At 56.7% G+C, this 26,384-nt stretch overlaps 1 protein-coding gene across 9 annotated transcripts; it reads left to right on the top strand.

The window, feature by feature from the left end:
* The first annotated feature begins 436 nt into the window (after positions 1-436).
* On the top strand, positions 437-23,687 carry ARHGEF10L (Rho guanine nucleotide exchange factor 10 like). Of its 9 annotated transcripts, XM_054222645.1 has the most exons (30): positions 437-903; positions 1,683-1,717; positions 2,001-2,085; positions 2,517-2,708; positions 2,828-2,855; positions 3,656-3,741; positions 3,910-3,993; positions 4,293-4,468; positions 7,006-7,114; positions 7,475-7,567; positions 8,538-8,644; positions 8,890-8,967; positions 9,068-9,247; positions 9,477-9,593; positions 9,682-9,774; positions 10,287-10,460; positions 11,117-11,262; positions 11,641-11,655; positions 11,835-12,019; positions 12,111-12,226; positions 12,397-12,524; positions 12,613-12,713; positions 13,626-13,747; positions 14,054-14,140; positions 14,271-14,503; positions 14,616-14,770; positions 16,978-17,123; positions 18,611-18,785; positions 22,494-22,616; positions 22,741-23,687. In XM_054222645.1, exons 1-30 carry the CDS (start codon positions 843-845, stop codon positions 23,223-23,225), a joined length of 3,915 nt encoding a protein of 1,304 aa, XP_054078620.1. In that variant the 5' UTR covers positions 437-842; the 3' UTR covers positions 23,226-23,687. The 9 variants fall into 9 exon arrangements, with proteins under 9 accessions (XP_054078620.1, XP_054078624.1, XP_054078619.1 ...); XM_054222649.1 differs by lacking the exon at positions 1,683-1,717 and having other exon boundaries at positions 438-903; XM_054222644.1 differs by lacking the exons at positions 437-903; positions 1,683-1,717 and adding an exon at positions 1,768-1,884.
* The last annotated feature ends 2,697 nt before the right edge of the window (positions 23,688-26,384 follow it).

Below are 26,384 nucleotides of genomic sequence, written 5' to 3'. Positions count from 1 at the left end.
CCCCTCCCACCCCTTTCCCCCCCCCCCCCCCGGCCTTCTCCGGGGGCGTCTCCCTGGTGGAGCAGCTCGTTCCCACCGCTTTTTCCCCTCTCCCGTGGGATGCTCCTGCCCCCCCCCCCACCATGGCAGTTTTCGCCGTGAAAAATGACTCGAAAAATAACAGGATTATTATTAAATTTGGGAAGACCCCATTAAAGGTCGGGATGGCGGGTTGTTTTGGAAGGTTGGTAAATCTCCAGGCGCCCTCGGCAGCCGGGAAAATAAACGGCCCCGGGACAAATCGGGAGCTGGTGGGAGCTTATGTCAACTGTCAAAATGGGAAGTGACCTTCTCCCAACGCGCCCCCCCCAGCACCTCCCACCCCAGGCGGCATAAAACCGGCACCCAGCCGCGGGGACCCGGCCGGGCATCCTCCCCTCCGCCCATGCAGGAGCCGTCGGGTTACTGGAAGGGCGAAGCAAACCAGTAAGCAAACTGGTTTCGGGATACAACCATCAGCATCCCGCCGCCGGGTTCGTTTGAACCCAGGTTTTATTCTTTTTCTCCTCGTTTTGCTGTTTGTTTGTTGTTTTGGTTTTTTTTTTTTTTTGGAGGTGTCGCCGCAAGAATAGGGCTTTTTTTCCTCGGCTCCGTCGCATCTCCTTAGTTTATCGTGGATTTATGGCTCGGTTGGCGTCGCCTCCATAGGGGAGGACACCCGGAATTTGGGAAGAGGGGAGAGAGAAGGGAATCACAGCTTCGGCCGCCAACCGCTTGCTGTTTCGAGGGCCGGGAAAAGGGTGCAAGGAGGAAAAAATGAGCATCCCGGGTCCTCTTCCCAAATAAATCCCTATAAAGCATTTATGGAAGCAATGGGCTTGTCGCGAAAGTGCTGGGAAGAGGCTATTGGCGGCTGTAACGCAGGTCAAGGAGGGGAAAAGTTTTGATTTGTGTGTTTTTTATTTATTTTATTTTTTCTTTTTACGGCTGGGAAAAGGTGGGATGGGTTTTGGGTCGATAGTTTTGAGGGGGGGATTTTGCGGCGGGACGGGGTTGGGGTCGCGGAGCCCTTCGCAGCCTGGGGGGGGGGGGGGGTGAGGGTGGGTTGTAGCGTCAGCTTGTGCACGTGCTGTGGTTGTAAGGGGTTTGTATCCCATTTTCTAGGGGTAAGTCCAAATGTGGGAGGTGGGCCCAGACCCCCAGCTCCCTCCTGCTGTGCTGTAGACCTACATAAAAAAAAATAAAATAAAAAAAATAATATATACATATGTATATAGGTCCTGGAGCTGTATGGCTTAATGCAAACCCACATGGGCCCATTGCACCCGCGCTGCGCTGCCGCTCCAAGGGGTTTTGGTAGAGGGGGAATAAATAAATCTTTTTTTTTTTTTTTTTTCTGAGGTCTGTGCATCCCCCTCCTACGGGAAATGAGGGTCCAGGCGATGGAGAAATGGTCGCTGGGTGGTGGTTGGGGGGGGGGGGGGGGTGGTGGTGTCACGGCTTTTGGGAGCAGGGTGGTGGCACCCGCCGTGCACCCGTTGCCGCTTCCAGCGGGACCAGATTAGCAGAGTTTGACCCCGTTTCGCCCTTCGCAGCCTCCGGGGCGTCGTTTCTCCCCACCGCATCGTCCCTCGGGCGTGGAGGCGGGGGGGGGGGGGGGTGTCCCTGCTCCATCCTTCCTCTTCCTCTTGGCGACCTTTCAGGGCGTCGTGCCGGACGTCTCCGGTTACCGGAGCGGGTAAGCCATTGATCGCAAGGAGGATGCTTGGCGCTTCCCACCCTCCCAGACCTTCAAGCTTGATGCTCCGAGCTGGATTTGCCCCCCAGGGGATAAATTTGCCGTGCACGGGGTGGATTTGCCATCCAATCTGGGACCTGGGACCAGTTTTTCTCCATCCTCGCAAGGTTTTGCAGCAGCCAGAGCTGGATCCATCCCACCTGGGGTCTTGCCACCTCTTCCAGGGATGGATTTTGGGGGGGCTGATCTCCCTTCTCAATCCGTTTCTCCTTTTCTCCCGCAGGAAAGCCTCGGGGAAGGGCCCAGGAGGAGCATCCGGACCCCCTGCGCCATGGCTTCCTCCGAGCTGCCCCCCCACCCCGCAGTAGGTACTGTCAACCCGCCGAAGCTGGGGAGGGTTTTTTTTCGGGGGCGGGGGGGGACGACGGCACCCAGCCTTGGGCAGAAAAGGGGGGGGGGGGGCGGGCATCACCGGGGGGAGTCCTACACATCCCCATCACAGCTTCTTGGGGTGGGGAAAACACGAAGGGCTGGTGCATCCTGTGGTTTTTGGGGGGTGGTGCTCCATCCGTCCCCCTCCGTCCCTCGTCCCCCCCATCCCTTCCATCCGTCCTGTCCTCCATCCCTCGTCCCCTCCATGCCCCCCATCCCTCCTCTCCTCCCTCCCTCCTCTCCTCCATGCCCCCCATCCCTCCTCTCCTCCATCCCCCCCATCCCTCCATCCGTCCTCCATCCTTCGTCCCTCGTCCCCTCCATCCCTGCTGGGGGGGACACCGAGCGACAGGGTTTCTGCTCGCAGGTGACCATCTCGCCCTGGAGCCCCCCAGCCCCCTGCCCCACAGCGAGGAGGACCTCGGCGAAGCCTTCGACTTTGAGGACAGCGAGGAAGAGGAGGAGGAGGAGGAGGAAGACTCGGCGGCCGAGCCGAGCGGCGAAGCGGTTCTCCGGGCACCCCCTCGCAGGCGACGTGCTGCCAGCTCCACCGGCGTCGGTGAGGAGGGCGGGCGGGGGGGTCCCTAGTGTCCCCACCGTGTCCCCTTTGGGTGCCCCGGGTGGCACCGCACAAGCCTGGGTGCCAGCGCCGTTTCTCTTTGCTTTTCCTCTCCGCAGACGGGCTGGTGCTGGAGACCCAGGAAGGGTATGTGGGGTTTTTGGGGGGGGTTGGGGGCGTTTTGAGTGCCTCAAAGGAGAAAATACAACTTTGGGCTTTGTGCCTGCCCCCGCCCCCACCCTTTGGCACGTTGCATCCTGCCACCGTGCCTCAGTTTCCCCAGCTTCTCCCCGTTGCTTGCGAAAGGGGCTGCAAGCAGGAGACACCCCCCCCCCCCCCCCCCCGGGGCTTTGGGGTGCACCCTGGGGATCTGTGGGGGGGCTTATGGGTACCACCGGGGGGTGGGGGCATTCTCCAGCCCTTGGTTGAGGAAACCCCCGGGGATGGGTGTTCGAAGGGGGCTGGTGTTCCCCCCAGCTGCGGATTTGGGGGGAAAAGATGCAAATTTGGCTGCAAGGAGAGCTTGTCCCTCCCACCCCCCACGCCCCCCCCCCCCCCCGGAGGAGCATGCACGGGGTGCAGCAAGAGATGGGTAGGACCCCCCTAAGGCATGGGGACCCCTTTCCCATGCTCCCAGATGCCGGTGCCTCCTCCTGCCCTGCAGCAGCACGTGCTCTGAGGCTAAAAAAGCCTTTTTTGGGTTTTTTTTGTTTTTGGGGCCCTAAAACCTGGGTCCTCCCAAATCCATAAAGAAGCAGATGTGTGATGGTGGGGGCGGGGACATGACACACACGGTGCGAGCTCTGTTCTGTGCCTGTGAACCCCTGGAATAGGAAGGGGGGGTTATGGAGGGGGTGAGGGGCCTGGGTGCACCCAATCCCGGGGGGTTTGCACCCAATCCCGGGGGGTTTGCACCCCAGGGTGCTCCTTGACCCCCTTCCCCGCAGGCTGCCGGTGGGGGTGAGCAATGGGGAGGCCGGTGGAGACCCCCACATTGATGCCCAGACCTGGAAGAGGAAAAGCAGCCGCCGAGGTGGGTGAAAATGCTGGAAAACAAACAAACAAACCAAAAAAAAAAAAAAAAAAACCCCAAACCAAACCCTGCCACGGCTTGGGAAGGATTTCTCCACCCTGGCTTGATCCTCGGGTGCTGACCTGAGTCCCTGGGGGGTTTTTTGTGTCCCCCCCTGCCCCTCCAAAGGTGAGCGCTTCGAGTTCCCGGCGGTGGAGGACGATGTGATCTACGACGATGTCCCCTGTGAAACCCTCGATGCCGAGCAGGACGGTAGGGACAAACCTCCCCCCACCCCTCCCCGGCCATTCCCCAGGGACCATGAGCCCATTTTACAGCCGGGCAAACCGAGGCACGCTCCGGGAAGGAGAAAGCACATCCTAGAAGAGGAATAACCCTGGGAAACCCGCTGGGATTTGGGAGGGATGAAGGCAGATGCGTTCCCGGAGGGGGCTGCGAGACCCTGAGGATTTGGGGCATCTCCTGTGGGTCCCTGGGAAGGGGAAAATGCTTTTTTGGGGAGGGGAAATGGTCTTTTTGGGAAGGCGAAGGAGCTGGTTTTGGCTTGCCAGGCCCGGGGCGGGAGCAGAGCCTGATCTACGAGGAGGTGCAGCGCGGCGAGGGGCCGCGGGCGGGCGAGGATTTGGGCTGGAGCTCCAGCGAGTTCGAGAGCTACAGCGAGGACTCGGGCGAGGAAACCAAACCGGAGGTCGAGCCGGCCAAGCAGCGGGCGTCCTTCCAGCCCAAGGTAACGCTTGAATTTATAGATTTTTTTTTTTAATTATTATTATTATTATTTTCCTTTTTTTGTTGGTGTTTTTTTTGGTTTTTTTTTTGTTGTTTTTTTTTGTTTTCCCCCCCTTGGGTTTGCTTGTGTAAAGGCACCGGAGGGTCAAAGCCCAGATGCTGAAGCAGAGGATGCCGCGGTTCCCGGGGCCGCCCGGTGCGAAGCCAGCCCGAAACTTCAGGGGTTTCATTTCTTTCTTATTTATTTATTTATTTAAATTTCCTTCCCCTTCCTTTTTTTTATTTTCTCCCCCCCCCCCCCCCCCCCCCCAAACCCCCCCCTTTTTCCTCGCTGCATTTCGGCACTGCTGGAGCGCGCGCCCGCTGCTTTTCCCCGCGCTTGCTCCCTTCCCGGCTCGAGCGAAAGCGGATTTTGGATGTGCGGGGTGGAGGGGAAGAGGGGGGAAGATGCTGCCTGATTCCGTGCTGCTTTGGGGTGATTTCTCCTCCTCTTTTTTTTTTTTTTCCTCTCTTTCCTATTTAATTTTTTTTTGGGGGCTGCTTACCTGGATCTCTTCTCTGCCTTCTCTCGCCTCCTCTGCCTTCTCCTCCCGCCTGGTTTGCTTTGGGCTCAGCTTTCTCCAGACCTGAATAGACTAAAGGAGAGATACGCCAGGACTAAGAGGGACATCCTGGCTTTAAGAGTTGGGGGGAGAGACATGCAGGAGCTGAAGCAGAAGTACGATTGGAAGGTACCGTCCCTCCTCCGTCCCTCGTCCCTCATCCCCCAAATTTCCCACCGGGAAGAAAAAAAGAAAAAAACCAAAACAAACCAAACCTAAAAAACCACCAACAAAACCAAAACAACAACCCTCCCGGAGTTTATCCAGCCCGAATTCATCCCATTTTATCCCCCCAAAGAGGGGGGGGAAAAAACCCCCAACCCAGTGGAATTAAGCACCGCGAAGCTGCCTCTCATGCCTCCATCTATCTGTCTTGCAGCTCCCCGTCCTCCCGTTGCCCAAATCATTCGCTTTTTTTGGCTGTTTGGGGGGGTTTTTTTGTGTTTTTTCTGTGTTTTTTTTCCTTTTTTTTTTTTTTTTTAAATTTTTAGAGGGGCGTTTGGACCAAGCGAGGTTGCCACCCCGGGATAGATGGATCTGAGAAAGTTTTTTTTTGTTTTTGTTTTTTTTTTTTTGTTTTTTGGGGGGGGGTTTGGGGGGTTTTTTGGGGTTTTTTTTTTTTGTTTTCCCTCCCCCCCCTCCCGATACGGGGTGGAAATCAGGTGGGGGAAGCTGATTCTTGGGAGGTGTAGCAACTTCAGCCCAAAGCCTTTCCCAGCCTCGTACCATCCAAGTTGGCGGTTTATGACTGGTTTGGGCTGGGAAGGCGACGCCGACGTCAGCTTGGGCAAAAAATGCTGCGATTGGAGGGGTGAAAGGCCAACCCCCCCCCTACCCCCCCCGATTTTTATGCTCTCCCATGTAAAACTCCCTCCTGCCGGCTTTCGCTGCATGCTCCCGCTCTGCCCGCGCCTGCTCGCCCTGCGGAGGGAGGAGGGATGCTGCAGCATCCTTCTTCCTCGGCTGCCTGCCTCCTCTTCCTCCTCATCGGGCTGCCTGGGAAAACGGGGACGATGCTCAGAGGGGACATCCCCCCGGGGTGGGGGGCGGTGTGTGACACTGCTGCACCTGGATCCGAACTGGGGGACGATGCTCGGAGATGCCACCCCAAGAAGGTGGCATGGCTGTATCTGGACCCGAAATGGGGGACCAGGCTTGGAGGGGACGTCCCCGAGAGAGAGGTACCACTGAATCCGGATCCGAAACAGGGGGATGACGGTCAGAGGTGTCCCCAAGGGGGTGGCACCACTGTATCTGAATCTGAAATGGGGGATGATGGTCGGAGATGTCCCCAAGGGAATGGTACCCTGCATCCGGATCCGAAATGGGGAATGATGCTCAGAGGGGATGTCCCCAAGGGGCTGGTAGCCCTGCATCTGGACCCCAAATGGTGGACAATGCTCAGAGGAGATGTCCCCAAGGGGACGGTGCCCTCCATCAGGACCCGAAATAGGGGACAATACTTGGGGGGGATGTCCCCAAGTGGGTGGCACCGCTGTATCTGGACCTAAAGTGAGGGGTGATGCTCAGAGATATCCCCAAGGGGATGGTATCCTGCATCCGGACCCAAAATAGGGGACAATACTTGGAGGGGATGTCCCCAAGGGGGTGGCACCGCTGTATCTGGACCCAAAGTGAGGGGTGATGCTCAGAGATGTCCCCAAGGTGATGGTATCCTGCATCTGGACCCAAAATAGGGGACAATACTCGGAGGGGATGTCCCCAAGGGGGTGGCACCACTGCATCTGGACCCAAAATGGGGGACAATGCTTGAAGGAGATGTCCCCCAGGAGGTGGTACCACCGCATCCGGACCTGAAATGGGGGGCGATGCTTGGAGGGGACATCTCCGAGGGGATGGCACTGCCGTTTCTGGACCCAAAGCGGGGTCCCAGTGCTGCCCCGAGCTGCCCGCTCCCTCTCGTCCCCCTGCCCAGATGACCCAGCTGATGAAAGCGGCCAAAAGCGGCACCAAGGACGGTTTGGAGAAGACCAAGATCGCGGTGATGAGGAAGGTGACGTTCCTGCACCGGAAAGAAGCGCCAGGTAAGGGGGGAAACCTCCCCTGTCGCTTCTGAGAGCCAAAAAAAAAAAAGCCTTTTTTGAGGGTATTTAAAAAACCAGCTCCGTCGTTATGAATCCTTATGGTTTTCAGCTTTTCCTTTTGCTGATTTATTTTTTTGCGTTTTAAGCTTTTATTTGATCCCCCGCCACCACTCTTTACACCCCTGTGCAAGCTCGGTTGGTTCAGTTCTCTCCAAGCACCCGTGTCCCTTTGGGAACAGTGACCCCACCACGCCAGCGCCCCTGGGTGCACCCCTTGGATGCAGAGCTGGATCCGTCCCGAAATAGTGATTTTTTGGGGGAGGTGGGGTGTGTTTTCTTAACACTCCCACTGTCGCGTAGGGGATGGGGAGCGGAGGAGGAGGGCAGCGGAGGCGGAAAAGCAGCCGCCCGCCCGCTGGAGCTCGAGGGTCTCCCTGGAGCATCACGGGGGAGGTAGGATCCCGGTGGGCAACCTCGTGGCTCGGACGGGGTTGCCCAGGGGGGATCCGGCGTGTGTGTCCCCAGCCTTGCTGCATGTCCCCGCCGCGGGTTGGGGGGTTTAAAATGCTTTTGGAGGGGATCCCCAGAGTGATGGGGGGCATCCCCATCCCCCGGGGTGCAGCAGAGCATCCCGTCCCCGGCGGCGTGGAGATGGGGGAGAAAGGGAGTTTTGCGGAGCCAGCGGCCAAGGGCGGCCATCCTCCCTGCCAAAATTAGGGAAGGAAAAAGGTCAGCCGGCTGCCAGCACCCTCCCCTCCCGCTCGGCCGGTCCTCCCCGTTACCGGCTATTTATAGGCGCCCGGGGATGGGGCCGGGGTGGCCGTAGCGGGGCGTTGCGGCCATGTGGAAGAAGCGGCCGTCCCTGCATGGCGACGCCGCCTTGGCTCGCTCGCCCTCCTCCTCCTCAGCCGCTTCGGCCTCGGGTAAGGGACCGCTGTGTGCCCTGCCGGCCTCTCGCCTTCCCCATTTTCTTCTGCCTGCTGCTTTTGGCTCCTTTTTCCGCACTCCCCCCCCTGCCCCCCTTCTTCATTTTCCCTGCTCGCACCCGCCCTTGGAAGGAGGACGGTGGGGGGGGGCTTTTCCTCCCACCAGGGTGGCTTTTTGGGGATGGGGGCGGGGGGGACACCCTTTTTGTCCCCTCCCTGTGGGGACCTGGCTCCTGTCCCTGCTCGCAGCCTGACTCATGCCGGTGTCCGGTGACAGCGGCCGGAGCTTGGGGACAGACAGGCGATGCTGGGAGGACGCTGGCCTCCATCTCTGCTGGTGGCTCCGGACCCAAAGGCATCCCCTGGCTGATGGGGCTCTTCTTCAGACACCTCCCCCTCCCCCCCCCACCCCAAAAAAAAAAAAAAAATCTAAATTTGTGGGGTTTTTTGGCATTTGGTTGTGTTTTGTTTTTTTTTTTTTTTTTTTTGCCCTGCAGGGGACTCGGAGGAGGAGGACACGGGGTTCCTGGAGGTCACCGTCTCCGACATGAAGCACCCACCGCCGGAGCTGGGCCCCATGCCCGAGGGGCTGAGCCCACAGCAGGTCGGTGCGGGGGTGGGGGTGGTGGTGTTTTGGGGGGGTGGCACGGCTTCCCCTTGGTCCCGTGATTGAGCAACCGGGGAAAGGGCAAGTCAGCAGAAAGCGATACCACCGCGTCAGCACTTCTGCGGCGCGCTGTGCCCACGTTGCCCCCCTGAATCCCCTTTATTTTGGGGGGGGGGGGGGGGGGGGAACACCACCACGACGATGACGACACACCCCACGGCTGAGCCCTGGCGTCGTTGCAGGTGGTCCGACGGCACATCCTGGGCTCCATCGTGCAGAGCGAGCGGAGCTACGTGGACTCCCTGAAACGCATCCTGCAGGTGGGGGGATCCCCTTCTTTTGGGGGTGCTTTTTTTTTGGCGGGGGGTGGGGGAGGGAAGCAGGGATGCAGGGATGCTGATGCCCCGGCACCTCCCGCAGGATTACAGGAATCCGCTGATGGAGATGGAGCCGAAGGTGCTGAGCGCTCGGAAGTGCCAGGTGGTGTTTTTTCGCCTGAAGGAGATCCTGCAGTGCCACTCCATGTTCCAGATCGCCCTCGCCTCCCGCGTGGCCGAGTGGGACTCGGCGGAGAAGATCGGGGACCTCTTCGTGGCCTCGGTAGGAGGAAAAGTTGGGGGACCGCTGCTGAACCTCCCCCTGGACCCCTCTCGGTGGTAGCAAGGGGCGCTTGGAGGATTTAAGTGATGCATCCCCAACTTGGGGTACCACCAGCATCCTCAGCATCACTCCAAAAAATACCTGAGCACCCCCACGCTTTGCCGGCCCCCCCCCTTTTTGGGGCAGCCCCACGCCATCCATCGCGGCTCTCCTCCTGTCCTCTCCCCAGTTCTCCAAGTCGATGGTGCTGGATGTCTACAGCGACTACGTCAACAACTTCACCACTGCCATGTCCCTCATCAAGAAGGCTTGTCTCACCAAACCCGCCTTCCTCGACTTCCTTAAGGTCAGCAGGACCCAAAAGTGGACGAGTGATGCTTCCGGTCACCATTAGGGGTCAAAACTCCTCTTTTTTTGCCTTGTTCCCCCTGCAGAAGAGGCAGATGGCCAGCGCCGACCGGGTCACGCTCTACGGGTTGATGGTGAAGCCCATCCAGAGGTTCCCCCAGTTCATCCTGCTCCTGCAGGTACGGGCGAGGGGCACCAGCACCCACCTTGCTTTGCACCCTAATTTTTGTGGCCAGGAAAGGGTTTAGCAAGGGACACATATTTGGGTTGGCACTTTGGTGGCAGCTTTGGGGCCTTTCTCAAGGTTCGTCTTCCAAGCTTTGATTTCAGAGGTGCCAAAATAGGACGAGGGGCAACGGTTTAACCTAGAGCAGGGTGGGTTTAGATGAGACATTAGGAAGAAGCTCTTCACAGTGAGGGTGGTGAGATACTGGCCCAGGTTGCCCAGAGAGGTGGGGGAGGCCCCATCTCTGGAGACATCCAAGGCCAGGCTGGATGAGGCTCTGAGCGACCTGATCTAGTTACAGACGTCCCTGCTCACTGCAGGGGGGTGGGACGAGATGGCCTTTAGAGGTCCCTTCCAACCCAATGCATTCTATGAATCTATGAAAAGAGTTTCTAATCGTAGCATCTCCCAACGAGGCTGATTTTCCTGGGGTGGCTTTTGTCCCCCATCCTTTCCTTGCTCCAGGACATGCTGAAAAACACCCCCAAGGGCCACGCGGACCGCCTGTCCCTCCAGCTGGCCCTCACCGAGCTGGAGACGTTGGCGGAGAAGCTCAACGAGCAGAAGCGCTTGGCCGACCAGGTGGCTGAAATCCAACAGCTCAGCAAGAGCATGAGCGACCGCAGCAGCCTCAACAAGGTGGGTCCTTCAGCTTCACCTCCTCGTCCTCGTGATGAGCGGGGTTTTGGAGCTGGTGGTTGAGCCTTTGCAGCTTCCACCTTCCTCTCGGCGTCGGGGGTTTCAGGAAGCCAGGATCCCTGTTTTCTCTGAAGGGACGTTGAGCAAAAACAAATCTTGTGGCTGGCACAAGGAAATTCCCCTCCAGGGAAAAGCAAGGACAAACTTCCTTGTCTCATCTGACTGATTTTGCAACCGTTGGTGGAAAAAAAAAAAAAACAAAACAACACCCTAAATTAAGCTATTGCGACACATCCTGGGCTGGGGATGGCCACGGTGGCAAAAACCGCAGTGGGGCACCCGCCGGCGCAGCCTTGGGACCAGGATTTAGGGCCGGGGGATGAAGAGGGAGCCCAAAAAGGGCTGCGAAAGGGTCACCGTTGGTCTTTCAGGGCTCCCCTGGTGGTTGGACATAGAGGGTGCAAAGGGTTTTTTTTGCATCGTGCGGCCTCGGAGCGTGTTGTGCGGCCAACTCATCAGAGCTCGGGGCCATGCGTGCTCCCGGCTGGAGGAAAACCCCTTGCGATAAGGGGAAAAGCAATCCAAATTTTGGGGCAGGAGGTTTGCAAGAGCCCTGAGGCTGAGCCACCCCCCCTCCTGCTCCGTCCCCTCCGCAGCTGCTGAGCTCGGGGCAGCGGCAGCTCCTGCTCTGCGAGACGCTGACGGAGACGGTCTACGGCGACCGGGGCCAGCTCATCAAGTCGAAGGAACGGAAGGTTTTCCTCCTCAACGACATGCTGGTCTGCGCCAACATCAACTTCAAGTACGTGCTTGCTGACCCCAGAGCCCAAAAATCACTTCGCAAAGCATCGACGTAGCGGCCTTTCCCCTTCCCCACCTCAATATTTGAGCTTGGTGGGTTTTGCTAGCTCTGCCCCAAGGGCTTTTAAAAACCACCCCATCTTGTTTTGGAGGAGGAACCCACCTGGTTTAGGGTGGTTTCCCCCCGACTTTTGGCATGCTTCCCCGCAAAGCCTTCATCCCCAAGTGCTGTGGGGTCCTGGAGCCGGTGTGGGGTCCGGGAGCCTGCTGGGACCTCCTGGCTTGGTGGAGGTTGATGCTTCAAAGGGGGGAAAAACCCTCCTTGAACTTCCCATAACACCTCTTTATTCATCGTTTTTTTTTCCCCCCCTTCTTCCAGGCCGGTGAACCCAGGGTAGGTGCCGAGTGTGGTCTGCTGTGGTTGCGTGCCCCACGTTTCGGGGGTGCAGGCATGAAGCAACGCACAGCGTGGGGTTGCCCGTGGGGCTCGGCATGCGAAAATGCGTTTTGCAAGGGCTTGCAGGGCGAGCCGCGGTTTATTTACATACATTTCTTTGCGTCCTCCCTCGGCAGAGGCCAGCTGGAAATTAGCAGCCTGGTGCCCCTGGGTCCCAAATACGTGGTGAAGTGGAGCACGGCCCTCCCGCAGGTGCAGGTGGTGGAGGTGGGGCAGGAGAGCGGCGCTTACGACAAGGACAACGTCGTCATCCACAACGCTGGCGCCAAGAAGCACGCGCCGGCCGGGCAGTCTTCACACAGTGAGCACCCATCCCTTGATCTTGGGCTGGTTTTGATGGGTTGGGATGGAGCATCCTCCATGGACCTCATTTCTCCATTTCTCCACCCAAGATAAAGTCTACCTGGGGCCACCGCGGCTCTTCCAGGAGCTGCAGGACCTGCAGAAGGACCTGGCGGTGGTGGAGCAGATCACCCTTCTCATCAGCACCTTGCATGGCACCTACCAGGTACCTATGTGCCAAAGTGTGGTCAAACTCATGGGTTGGGTAGAACCATGTGGTTCGTCAGGGACTGCTGGACCTGTCATCCCCCTCCTGAGCCCCATGGATGATGAAATTTGGGGTTGGTTCAGGCGTGTTTTGGAGGCACTTCCACGATTTATGACTTTTTCCCCCAGAACCTGAACATGACGGTGGCCCAGGACTGGTGCTTGGCCCTGCAGAGGATGATGAAGGTGAAGGAGGAGGAGATCCACTCCGCCAACAAGTGCCGCCTCCGTCTCCTGCTGCCTGGGAAACCAGACAAGTGAGTTTACAGATCATGGGTGAGCTCTTCCCACCCTGAGGAGGAGGAGGAGGCTGAAGACCAACCTGGTGGTGCTTTCCCTACGCAGGTCTGGCCGCCCCATCAGCGTCATGGTGGTCTTCATCACTCCGAACCCCCTGAGCAAGATCTCCTGGGTGAACCGCCTGCACTTGGCCAAGATAGGACTGCGTGAGTAGCCCCCTGGCGTGTTGTTTGCCATCACCCTTGCTTCGAAAAGCCCAATTTGGGAGCAGAAGGGAGGTTTGCTTCAGCCCGGGGCGGGGGGAAAAAATTCAGAGCAAGGTGACGGAGAACATTTTGGGGATTTGCATGCCGGAAATACTGGGAATCGGTAATTCTGGCTCAAAATGCTTTGTGTTTCGCTGCTCTCGGCTGGCATCTCTGGAACGGCGTTGTGTGACGATGGGTTTCCCTTGGCTGTCGTGCCCACGGTGTCGGGGCTGACCCTTTTTCCATGAAATGGGATGAATAAGCAACGGGAGGAGCCGCCCCTCCTGCCGCTTCCCTATCTCTATTCCCGTTCAACTCCACCAGCTGCTGCAGGAAAGAAAAAAAACAAAATTTAATGGAAGAAAGAAAAAAAAAAAATTGAAACCCTGTTTGAGTGCTTAGATCCCCCCGGGCTGGAACGATTTTTGATTCTCTTGTTTTTAGCAGTTTATGTGCTTTTGGGGGTTTGTTTGTTTGCTTGTTTATTTGTTTTTTTTTAATGTGGGATGCCTAGGGGATAATCCTATATCCACGAGTTAGAAAGGAAAACGCATTAAAGCTTAATGTGAAGAAACACATTAGGGTGTATATATATCTTTTTTCCCATTTTTATATATATATATATATATTATTTGGGGTTTGGGGTTGTTTCCGCCGCTGTTCGGGGCAGTTGCTTGGCTGCCGTGGGGTGCAAGAGTTGGGAGGAACGGAGCGAGACGTGCCTCAGCTCCGCAGACGCTGGTGGCTGGGGTCGGAAAGGAGAGCTCTGTGCCCCAAATGACTCATTTTTGGGGTCTCATCAGGGAGGGGAGAGACGCTGGGGGCGGGGGGGGGCTTGACCATCCTCCGTATCTCCTCCGCTGGCCGCAGGGGAGGAGAACCAGCCGGGCTGGCTCTGTCCCGACGAAGACAAGAAGAGCAAAGCTCCTTTCTGGTGTCCCATCCTCTCCTGCCACATGCCCGCCTTCTCCTCCAAGGCCCTCGACCTGCAGGTAAGAGAGATGGCCAACCTTCCCCCCCCCCACCCCATTACCTCCTTCCCCTTTACATCCGGCTTTTTTTGGGGGGGGAAATAAAGGCAGAAATCCCGCGGTGGATGGGGTGTGACCCCAGTTGGTTGCGAAGGCAGAAACTGGTGCAATCCGTCCTGGAAAACTTGGAAATAACAAACTGGGCTTCGGCTGCATCCTGATTTTTGGGGGGGGGGGTGGGGGGCGCACCAAAACCTTGCACGCATTGGGGTAATTTGGGGGTGTTGTGGACATCCCCCCACCCCTATACTCCGGTTTGTCCTCCAGCTCGCCGCCGCGGTGCACAACCCCGTGCAGTCCTCGCTGCTGAGCTTCTCCGCTGTCAGCACCTCGCTGCCGCAGGGCTACCTCTGGGTGAGCAAAACCAACCCCGAAACGGGGCAAAACCCACCAGGTTTGGGGTCAAGCTGGCCACAAACCCCCCTCTCCAGTGTTTCCTGGCTGGTGCTAACGCCCATTATTTTTTTTTTTCGGCTCCCCGCAGGTTGGAGGGGGCCAGGAAGGCGCCGGGGGGCAGGTGGAGATCTTCTCCCTCAACCGCTCCGTGCCGCGGACGGTAAAGTCCTTCCCGGTGGCTTCGCCGGTGCTGTGCATGGAGTACATCCCGGAGGCGGGGGGCGAAGGGGAACCGACGGGCACCCGGGACCCCCAACCCACCACCGACCAACCCCCGGCAGCCCCGCATCCCACCGTGTGCTTGGGACTGCGGGATGGCAGGTGAAGCCCCCCCCCCATCTCCCTACATCCGGCACCGAACCTTGAGGACCGGCACGGTCTCCCTGCATCTTTCCCCCCCACCAAACCCCCCCACCCTCGCTTGCCTCCTCAGCATCGCGGTCTACGGCAGCGTGGACACGGGGACGCAGTGCTTGTTGACCTGCAAAAGCCCCGGCGTGCAGCCCGTCCTCTGCCTGAAGCACAGCCCCGACTACCTGTTCGCGGGGCTGCAGGATGGGACCGTGGCCGCCTACCCCAGGAGCAACGGTGAGGGCAATCCCTAACCCCCCCCCCCCGGCACCCCCTTGCATGCTTTGAGGCAAGCTTTTTGGTGGGACACCCCAAAAACCAGGGGAGCGGGAGGTTCTTCAAGCCAGCGAGATGCGCTGGCCGCTAAAACGGTGATAAAAGCGCCGTCTTTCATTTACTTCCCTCCCCCCCCCACTATTTCATCCATCCTCCCCCCCCACTATTTCATCCATCCTCCCCCCCCCACTATTTCATCCATCCTCCCCCCCCACCTTATTTCGTCCTCCCCCCCCACCTTATTTCGTCCTCCCCCCCCCCCCCTTATTTCGTCCCTCCCCCCCCCCCCAGCTCAAGGTGGTGGTGGGAGAAATTTGCTATTTTACCAAGACGAGGGCAAGAGTTTTTGGGGGAAAACATACGGAAAACCGTCCCGGCGAGGGGTTTCCGCCACAGCAAAGGGTTTGGTCGGGGGCTGCGGGAAGGGTCCGACGCCGGGATGCCCAAAGACCCCTTTGAGCTTTTTGCTTTCAAAAAAAAAAAAAAAAAAATATAAAAAAAAAAAAAAATCACCTTTTCGGTGCTATAAACCAAGGCGATCCCCTCCAAACCCCCTTCATGCAACACCCCCTTCCTTTATTAGCTCGATTTTGCGTTTATTTTCTCCGGCTCCGGCTCAGCGCAAGTCTGCGGCTTGCCGAAAGCCTTCCTCCCCGGGGGAGAAAATAAAATTTGCTATTTTACCAAGATGAAGGCAAGAGTTTTGGGGGGAAAACATACGGAAAACTGTCCCGGCGCAGGGTTTCTGCCACAGCGAAGGGTTTGCTCGGAGGGTGGTTGCGCTCGGGGGCTGCGGGAAGGCTCCGATGCCGGGATACCCAAAGACCCCTTCGAGCTTTTTGCTTTCCAAAAAAAAAAAAAAATAAAAAAAATCGCCTTTTCGGTGCTATAAACCAAGGCGATCCCCTCCAAACCCCCTTCATGCAACACCTCCTTCCTTTATTAGCTCGATTTTGGGTTAATTTTCCCCGTCTCCGGCTCAGCGCAAGGCTGCGGCTTGCCGAAAGCCTTCCTCCCCGGGCACTCCTCGCCTGGGCTGTTAAATACCGTCGCTTCATCGCTAGAGGGTAGGAAAGAGCCTCAAATAATGAGCTGCGATGGCCTATTTTTGGACAAAAACCCCCTCATTTGCTCGAAAATAACCTGCGGCGAGCAACACCCAGGCCAGCCCGGAGCCAGTAAAGCCATTTAAATGGCATTTTTGGGGTGCCGCGCGTCCCCTTTCCCGTCTTCATAGCCCCGGCGCGAGCCAATTAATGAAGCGGCTTTAATTTAATCTCAAGGGCATCAACGCACGCGGAAGGGGGGAGCCGCTGGCAGGGCTGCGGGGTGGGTTTTTTTAATCTTATCCCCAGCCTTTTGGAAGGAAAAAAGCTTTCCCAAAATAGCTCCTTTTTTTTTTTTTTTTTTTAAAAAAAAAAAAAAAAAAAAAGAGAAAATTAGGATTTGCTGAAAAAAAGGCGGCTCGGTTACAAACTCCCCCGCCGATGGGAGCACAGGTCCCGAGCGCCCGAAGGGCTCTTTTTATCCCTTGGATCTTGTGGTTTTAATTAAAAAAAAAAAAAAAAAAAAAAAGAAAAAAAAAAAGGTATTGGGAATAAGGAAAAAAAAGGAGAGCAATTATCTATTGAAGCTCCTCGGCCGCCGCCGCTGGTGGCGAATTCATCCAAATCCAGATTGGAGGCTGTTCCCGGAGATACTCCAGATCGGCCCCGGATGAATCGGATGAAGCACCACTCTGGAGTGGCGCTTCAAAAGCAAATACATTTTAAAAAAAAAAAAAAAATTAAAAAACGAAAAAAAAAAAATAAAAAGGGGGGATTTTTGGCTTTTTCCAGCGAGGAACGTGCCCAGGCGTTGCAGGTGCCCCGGTTGTTTGCTGCGGAAAAGCTTTTTGCGTGGGGGCAAAGGGGCTTTGGGGGGGGGTCGTGCAAACTAACCTCCGTCCTTTTTGGTTGTGGCATGAAGATGCTCGGGGGCATCCCCGGGGGGGGGACACGAGGGGTTCGTGGCCGACCCCAGCAACCCTTTAGGGTGATTGAAGCCGCCGTCAAAAGGGGATTGATTATTTTTGATTATTTTTCCTTGTTGCTGAGCGTCTTCTTGCCTATCCCCCCCCCCCCCCGCCCTCCACTTCCCCCATCCTTATCCTGCCATCTCCGCTGCAGGGGGGCTGTGGGATGTGACGGCACAGCCCACCCGCCTGCCCGTGGGTACCGGCCCCGTGCGAGCCCTCCTGACGCTGGAGGAGACCCTCTGGGCCAGCTGCGCCAACCAGGTCACCGTCCTCGATGCCACCAGCCTCCGCTCCCAGGTAGGGACCGGCACCGTCACACACCCCCCCAGTGCTGCATCCACGGGGGGACACAGTGATGGCTTTGGGGTGGGGGTGGGGGGGATCCCACTGGTGTGAGCCCCAGAGGATGCGCATCCCTGCCCCCAAACAACCTTTTTTTTTTTTTTTTTGCTGCTTTTCGTCACTTTTTGGGTCCCTTCCCTCCGACGTTGAGTCACGGGAGGAGGATGCTGAGACCTCTCCCGCGGCTGCATAAACAGGGAAGGCTGAGTAGTTCTTTTTTTCTTTAAAAAAAATTAAAAAAAAAACAAACCAAAAAGAAAAAAAAAACCAAAAAAACTTTCTCCCACCTTTTAATTTTCACATTTAGTGCCCAAACTTACTTTGCATGTATTAGCTGTCGTAAATCCAGCCTAGCGGCGGTGCCGGGGATGAATAATGCATCGGGGACTGGCTTCGTTTTTCGGTCGCTGATTTTTATTTTCCGACAGGAGCTGGGTGGGAATTTTTGCAGAGGAAAAGTGATGGGGGAGGTAAAATTTTAAAAAAAAAAAAAAAAAAAAAAGCCGGGGGTCGGGATGGGGGATATGGTGAAAATAACATTTGATGGAGAGCTGTGAAATTAGGGTCTTGGGTCTGCCTGGATGGGACCAGCGATTCGGGAATAAACCAGCGGGGAATAAATCCCACGTGGGGTTGAGGGATAAGGGGGAGGTCACTAAAAGTCTCTCTTCGCCCCCGTTTTGGGCAAGCTTTTTTTTTTTTTTGGGGGGGGGGATGCTCTACAGTGGTTCTCTCTGGGAAGGGGATCAATATTCCTCTTTTTTTTTTTTAATATATAAAGCAAATATTGAAGTAAAAAAAACCAAAAAAAATGCTTCAAAGCCATAGGAGGAACGGAGGCGAAGTCGCTGCGTGCAGGTTTCTCCCCCAGTGATTTAATCCTTTGATGCTATTATGAGTTTTTATTTTGGGAAATCTGCAGCGGGGGGTGATTTTTTGATACACAAAGAAAAAAAAGTGTTTTTCCTGCAGTTTGCGTCCTGCATCTGGTAGGGGAAATGCTCCGATGGACCGGTCCGTGACCCCCAAATAGCTCTCGCAGGGGGGCTGAGCCTTTAATCGCTGATTTTTTCGGGGTAGGAGAGAAGCAGGCAGGTCTCATCCCATCTCGGGATGAGTTTTGCAGATGCACCTAGTCCGGCAAGCGAGTCTTTTTAAAGAAGAAAAACCAAAACCCTGGAGGAGGAGTGGGAAAAGCTGTGTCGTCATCCAAAAAAACAAACAAAAAAACCAAAAAACCAAAGCCCCAAGGACGGTTTGGTCCTGGGTTGGTTTCGGTGTCCTCTGCCCAAGCCGGAGCTGGCGAGGAGGGATGGGGACCTCAAGGTCACCCCGGTCCCCTCCCCGTGGAGCTTTGCATCTCCTGGAGAGAGCTCGAGCTCGCGGCAATTTTAGGCAGGAACCCTTTTGATTTCCTTTCCGCCATTTCCCCCTGCCGGCAGCAAACCTTCGAGGCCCATCCGGACGCGGAGGCCAGCGTCACGCACATGATCAAGGCGGGCAGCGGGGTCTGGATGGCCTTTTCCTCCGGCTCCTCCATCCGCCTCTTCCACACCGAGACGCTGGAGCATCTGCAGGAGATCAACATCGCCACCAGGACCACCTTCGTCCTGCCGGGTGAGCTCCTCTTTCCTCTTGGCTCTTAATTGCAATTAACGGGCAGGTTGGGGCATCGCCCCGCGGACGCGTCGCGTTATGGCTGTGCTGATTTGCGGAGAAACTGCGGCAGGAATTTACCTGGTGAGAGGCGTAAAGGTTTCAGCTTGGACCGCTGGGTCTCTCCTCCTTGACTGTGGAGCCTGGAGCTGGTGGCATCTTTGCACCCGCGCGTGCATCCACGCAGCCCATCTTATCCCTGCACCCCATCCTCGCATGAGCATGTGCGTCCGTCCACCCCATCTTCATACCCGTGCATCCTTGCACCCTGTCTTCATACCCGTGCATCCTTGCACCCCGTCTTTTGCGCTCGTGGGCGTCCTTGCCTGCGTCTGTGCACCCCATCCTTGCGCTGTGGGTGCATCCCTGCACCGCATCCTTGCGCACAGCTTCACCCCCGTGCGTGCATCCGTGCATCTCGTCTGTCTGCCTGTGCTCCCCTGTGCGCGCCTTCTCCTTGCACCCCATCCTCGCACATGTGGGTGCATCCTTGCACCCCATTTTTTGCACTTGTGGCCATCCTCGCCTGCATCCACGCACCCCATCTTTGCACCGTGGGTGCATCCTTGCACCCATCCTCATCCCCATGGGAGCATCCCATCTTTATACCTGCGCTCCTGCATGTGCACCTTATCCCTGCAGCCCATCCTTGCACTGTGGGTGCATCCACGCCCCCCATCTTTGCACCTCTGCATCCTTGCAGCCCATCTTTGGCGCTCGTGGGCATCCTTGCCTGCATCCTTGCGCGGTGGGTGCATCCCTGCACCCATCTCCATCCCCATGGGAGCATCCGTGCATCCCGCCTTTACACCTGTGCTCCTGTGTGTGAACCTCATCCCTGCACCCCATCTTTGCACCTCTGCATCCTCGCACCCCATCTTTCGCGCTCGTGGGCGTCCTTGCCTGCATCCACGCACGCTGTCTTTGCACTGGGGGTGCATCCTTGCCTGCATCCCTGCACCCATCTTCATTCCTATATAGGCATCCTTGCACCCCACCTTTGGCACTTGTGGGCATCCTCGCGTGCATCCGCGCACCCCGTCTTTGCACTGTGGGTGCATCCCCGCACCCATCTTCATCCCCACGCGAGCATCCATGCATCCTATCTTTGCTCCCATGCGTGCACCTTATCCCTAACCCCCCATCCTCGCGCATGTGGGTGCATCCTTGCACCCCGTCTTCATACCCGTGCATCCTTGTACCCCATCTTTTGCGCTTGTGGGCATCCCTGCCTGCACCCACACACCCCGTCTTTGCACTGAGTGTGCATCCTTCCGCTCCATCCTTGCACCCGTCTTCATCCCCGTGCGTGCATCCGTGCATCCCATCTTTGCTCCCGTGCTCCCATGCATGCACCTTATCCCTGCACCCCATCTTTGCACCTGTGTGTGCATCCTTGTACCCCATCTTTTGCGCTTGTGGGCATCCTTGCCTGCACCCACGCCCCCCATCCTTGCACTGTGGGTGCATCCCTGCACCCATCTTCATCCCCATGCGTGCATCCATGCATCCCGTATGTGCCCCTGTGCTCCCGTGCATGCACCTTATTCCTGCACCCCATCTCTGCACATGTGTGCATCTGTGCACCCCATCTTTGCACCTGTGCATTCTTGCACCCCATCTTTTGTGCCTGTGGGCACCCTTACATGCATCCATGCACCCCGTCTTTGCATCTCTGCACCCCTTCTTCACACCCGTCTTCATCCCCATGCGTGCGTCCATGCGTCCCGTCTTTGCACCCATGCTCCCATGCGGACACCTTATTCCTGTGCCCCATCTTTGCACATGTGGTTGCATCCTCGCACCCCATCATTTGTGCCTGTGGGCATCCTTGCCTGCATCTGCGCACCCCATCTTTGTGCTGTGGTTGCGTCCTCGCACCCATCTTCATCCCCGTGCACCCATCCATGCCTCCCATACTTGCACCCGTGCTCCCATGCGTGCACCTCATCCCTGCACCCCATCTTTTGCACTTGCGTGTGCATCCACGCACCCCCATCTCTGCACTGTGGGTGCACCCATCTTCATCCTCAGGCATGCATCCCATATGTGCCCCTGTGCTCCCATGTGTGCGCCTTACCCCTGCACCCCATCTCTGCACGTGTGCGTGCATCCACGCACCCCATCCTTGCATCTTCCTCCCCCTGGGAGCATCCATGCATCCCCTCTTTTCATCTGCGCTCCTGTGTGTGAACCTTACCCCTGCACCCCGTCCTTGTACATGTGTGCGCATCCTCGGCCCCCATCTTCATCCCTGCGCCTGCATCCTCACCCCCCATCCTCGGCCCCCATCTTCATCCCTGCGCCTGCATCCTCACCCCCCATCCTCGGCCCCCGTCCTCATCCCTGCGCCTGCATCCTCACCCCCCATCCTCGGCCCCCGTCCTCATCCCTGCGCCTGCATCCTCACCCCCCATCCTCGGCCCCCGTCCTCGGCCCCCGTCCTCATCCCTGCGCCTGCATCCTCACCCCCCATCCTCGGCCCCTGTCCTCATCCCTGCGCCTGCATCCTCGGCCCCATCCCTGCAGGTGCAGGCACCTGCATCCTGGCCTGCATCCTCGCCCCCCATCCTCATCCCTGTGCCCCCGTCCTCGCCCCCCATCCTCATCCCTGTGCCCCCGTCCTCGCCCCCCATCCTCATCCCTGTGCCCCCGTCCTCGCCCCCCGCATCCTCATCCCTGTGCCCCCGTCCTCGCCCCCGCATCCTCATCCCTGTGCCCCCGTCCTCGCCCCCGCATCCTCATCCCTGTGCCCCCGTCCTCGCCCCCGCATCCTCATCCCTGTGCCCCCGTCCTCGCCCCCGCGCCTGCATCCTCGCCCGCATCCTCGCACCCCTCTTCATCCCCGCGCCCTGCATCCGCGCCCCCCGCGCCTGCATCCGCGCCCCCCGTCCTCGCCCCCCGTCCTCGCCCCTGCGCCTGCATCCTCGCCCCCCATCCATGCATCCCTGCACCCACCCCCGCTGCCCCGTGCAACCCATTTTCCCGTCCAGTCTCCCAACCGCATCCACCTATCCAGCTCTCACGCCCCCCGGGCTCGCAAGGTTGTGTCCCGCCTTGTTCCAGCTACCGAGCGACATAATTGCGTAATTAGTTATAAGCAAGATACTTGCGTTAAGTCGCCTTTTTTTTGGTGGGTTTTTTTTTTTTTTTTTTAGGGCATGTTAAAATATTTATCACTTCCTCTTCTTCCCGGGCGAGTGAGCGTTGGGTATTAGTGCGTTTTTGAACTCGCGCTCCCTCATCCTTTTTAACTCGACAGGTCATTAATAAAGTCCTCCCGGAGAAACCGGAGTTGCATCTCCGCAGATCTATTGCTTCGCTGAGTCCGACGCCGTGCAGCGCTAAGTCCTGGCGATAAAATATTCATTTGCCATTAGAAGCCTCACTTTTTTTCTTCCCCCCCCCGCCCCGCCGCCTTCTTTTTATTTATTTATATTTGTAGCGCTCTCCCGGCACGGAGACCTTTGTTGCAAAGATGCCGCTTGCTTTTTGGGGAAGGGAGGGAGGGGGCACTTGTTCGTCATGGAAAAAAATCCCCTGGGGATGGGTTATCGGGGAAGATGCTGCTGTGAAATCATCCCTCACCCTCTTTTTTTTTTTTTTTTTTTTTTTTTTTTTTTTTTTTTTTTTTTTTAATTTATTTCCACTTCCCCCCTCTTCTTGTAGGTCAAAAACACGTCCGCGTCACCAGCCTCCTCATCTGCCAGGGTTCGCTCTGGGTGGGCACCGACCAGGGCATCATCGTGCTGCTGCCCGTGCCCCGCTTGGAGGGCATCCCCAAAATCACCGGTCAGCACCCAAAAAAAAAAAAAAAAACCCCACCCTATGTGGACGCAACCTTAGGTTTGGGCTCTTTTTTATTTTTTTTTTTTTTTAACAAAACCCCTCTGTTTTATTTTTTTTTTTTTGGCAGGAAAAGGCATGGTGTCCCTCAACGGGCACGGCGGCCCCGTGGAGTTTTTGGCGGTGGCTTTGAGCACCCTGGCCCCCGACGTGCTAAAAGGCGACCAGGAGGAGGAAGAAGAGGGTGAAGAAGAGAAACCGGCGGAGCTGGATGGCCCCCCGCCTCGAGAAATGAGAAAAAAAGGGATTTTATTACAATATCGTCTCCGATCCACCTCTCACCTGCCCGGGCAGCTGCTGTCGGTGCGGGACGCGCCGGCGGGTGGGACGCCGGCGCACACCGAGGAGGACGGTTCCATCTACGAGATGGCCGACGACCCCGACGTCTGGGTGCGGAGCCGCCCTTGCGCCCGCGACTCCCCCCGCAAGGAGATTTCTTCGGTGGCCATCGTTTCGGGGGGTCGGGGCTACCGTAACTTCAACGCCGAGTCGCCGCGCCGGGGCGGCGATGCCGACAGCACCCTGCTCATCTGGCAGGTCCCACTGATGCTATAGCACACCGGGACCCGCCCCCCCGTCACCCGCCGCCTCCATCCACCCGGCACCTACCTCAAAAAAAAACAAAAAAACAAAAAAAACCAACAACAACAACAAAAAAACACAAACAAAAACCCACCCAAAAGCTGCCGGGGGTGGTCCCACCCTTTATTTTTTTTTTTTTTTTTTTTCTAAGGAAGAAAAAAAAAAAAAGCTGAAAAATGGGCTTCCCCCCCCCAAAAAAAAAAACCTCAAAACAAAACCAAACCAGCTTTGGCCGTGGGGAGAGGGAGTTTTTAACGGTGGGAACGGCGACCTCCCTGCGGGCTTTGGAGGTGCCGGCTCTTCCGAAGGCGTCCGTGTGTCTGCGTGTGAATATCTATATATATATATAAATATATATATATATAAATATGATGTATATTATTACCTGTATAAAGAAGGAATCTGTATATATTGGGGCACTTGGAGAAGCAGAAATAGCTGGGGGGGGGGGGGGGGGGGGGGCGCTCAGCGGGTGCCGGCTGCGCTGAAACTTTGGGGGGGGGGGGGGTGAGAGGGGGGAATTTTTTTGCTGAAATAGCTGTTTTTTGACTGTGAAGGGAGGGTTATTTGGTACCGAAATCCCCTGGTTTTGGGAGCTTGAGTACGTGCGGTTTCTGGAGGAGAGGAAATCCGGGGAGCCCGGAAATAAATCCGATGGGAATCAGCCCGTTTTCTTTGCGGTGTTTCGGAACCCGGCTTGGCTTTGGGGGTGCACAAATGTTTTCTCTCCCTTGCTTCAAGCGGCAGCACCCCCGAGGGGTTAATATCCACACGCTCAAAAATCGATAGGAAGCCCCAAAACGCGCTTTCCTCCCCCCACCACCCCCAAGAAATGGTGCGGGATGGAGGGAAAAAGGGCAGGAGGATGTACCCCGACGCCTGCATCTCCGGTACCCGCAGCTCTCTCCATCCTCAGCGGAGAAACCCGGGGCCGGGGGAGGTGGAAACTTGTCCGAGGACTAAATCAATTTATAATGCGGTCCTCTAACCGCCTTCCATTTGATTTTTCAGTTGTAGCATGACAATTATCAGATTGATATTCCCGACCGCTCAACCTTGAAATGGGACGGCACGGCTCCCGCTGCCGGCGAGCGAAGATTATCTGCCTTGCGCCGATTTCTGAATATTTTTTTTTTTTCCTAATTAGCCATCAAATGTGCTTTGCTGGTTTTTCTTTCTTCGCCCTTAAAGTCTCTTTTTTTTTTTTTTTTCTTTCTTTTTTTCTTTCTTCTTCTTTCTGATTAAGTTTCTCCCCGTCACGGAACAGCACGAAGAGGGTGGCGAAGTCTCCGGACCAACCACGCAACATCCGCAGCCAAAGGACCACGAGCATCCTCAGGAGCATCAGCGATGCCCGGGGGAAGGGTGTCAAGGCGCCCCGTGGCTTTTTCCCACCCGTTTTTTTTTCCTATTTTTCCTTTGCAATTTTGCCACCTTTGGGGTCGGCGGCCGGAAAGAAGCTGCTTCTCGAGGGGTATCACCCCATGGCAGGGTAGGGAGTCCCCATGGGATGTGACTGCACCGTTAAATATATATATATATATTTATTGCAATGCTGTATGTACCACCAACCATGGAGTTTGCGCTTTGTTTAGCGATGGCACGTCAAAAATTTGGGATGTCCCCCAATTTATGGGACCCCGGACACCGCCCCCCATGGGCTTACCGGCCGCCCGAGCTACAATTTCATGTAAAATACCCCCAAAATGAGGATGCCGCTGCTCTCGAAGCACGGAGGAGACGCTGCTGCAGACGTTTCCCCCCCTCCCCGGCGTGGTCCGGCGGCGCCAGGAGGCTGCTCCGTCTTGGATTATTTATTTTCTACATCCCCCCCCCCCAACCCAAATTAGCGCCCTTTAAATAACGAGGATGTTTCTCCCTACGACCCCAAGTGTGGTCCGACCCCAATCCCACCCCGGGGAGGGACAGCCCCGGGCAGGGCCGTCACCTTCTCCTACGCGCGGGCAGCAAAGCTTTTCTCTTTTAACCATAAAATGCATTTAATGTGTTAAATGCCGACATTTCTACGCTGGTACCCTTTAGAAGATGATTTTTTTTTTTTTTTCCCCCCGCAAGGCTTGAGCCCCCACCCCCTCATCCCAGCTGGGGATGTCGTGCACCGAGACTCACCTTCCCGAGCCTATTAATTATTATCGTCGTATTTTTTATTTCTGATTTCACTGCTTTCTTCTTGATATTCCCTGAATCGATCCCTTCCTCCAGCCTCATTATCTCGCCCGGATGCTAACGTGCCGGGGCAGCCGGCGAACTTGTCGCAGGCCGCGTTTGCAAACTCCCAGCAAACGCCATTAAGCAGAAATAACGACTTTAACGACCGAAAAACGAATACGTAAAACCTCAGGGCTCTGGTTTAGGAAAGATTTTTTTTTTTTTTTTTTTGCTTATTTGCTGAAAGACGCTGCCGGAACGGGGCTGCAAGGGGTTTGGGGCAGCCCTCTCTGGCTTCGGAGAGCTTGCAGGGGGGATATTTTTGGACTTAAAATGGAGATTTTTTGCTACCTTGAAGGGTTGGAAATGGTTGGGGGGGGTTGGTTCTTTTCTTTTGGAAAAAAAACCAAAAACAAAACCAGGAGAAACAGGCTCCTGACCTTCATGCTGGGGGTCATGCATCATGTATGGAGCATCCACGGAGAACAAGAGGAGGCATTTGCTGTGCCAGCGTGGCCAAAACCAGGTATGGACAACAGGGACCTGCTTCCATGATGCTTTTAACCCCCGAGGAGGCAGGATCCCCCACCCAAAGCGGGTTCTTTGCCCATCCGAACGCTGCTGGAGTTACCCTTTCCCACCTTCCTCCTCCTCCATCCCCTTTGGTTGGCACCAGGCCCTGCCCAGACCCCGGTGGCCGATGGTCTTCAGCCCTCCATCCGTGTTGCAAAGAGGACGGAGCGCGGTGGTTTCATGAGCAGCCCTCGTCCTGCGGCCCCTCCGAGTGATTGAAAAGCTCAGCCTGGTTTGGGCTGGCCGGTGGCCAACATCGCACAGCTCTCCCCAGCCAGGGATTAAGGATGTTCTGGTTGTATTCGTGGCTGAAGGTCAGGGGATGAATTATGCACGGCCATGATTTCCACCTTGGAGCACGGTATGGGGTGTAGGTGGGCAGAAGGTCAT

The sequence above is a fragment of the Rissa tridactyla genome, chromosome 16 (genome assembly GCF_028500815.1).
Source record: "Rissa tridactyla isolate bRisTri1 chromosome 16, bRisTri1.patW.cur.20221130, whole genome shotgun sequence".
NCBI lineage: Eukaryota > Metazoa > Chordata > Aves > Charadriiformes > Laridae > Rissa > Rissa tridactyla.
Note: the sequence above shows the minus strand (reverse complement) of the source record. Positions and strands in the feature narration are given on the sequence as shown.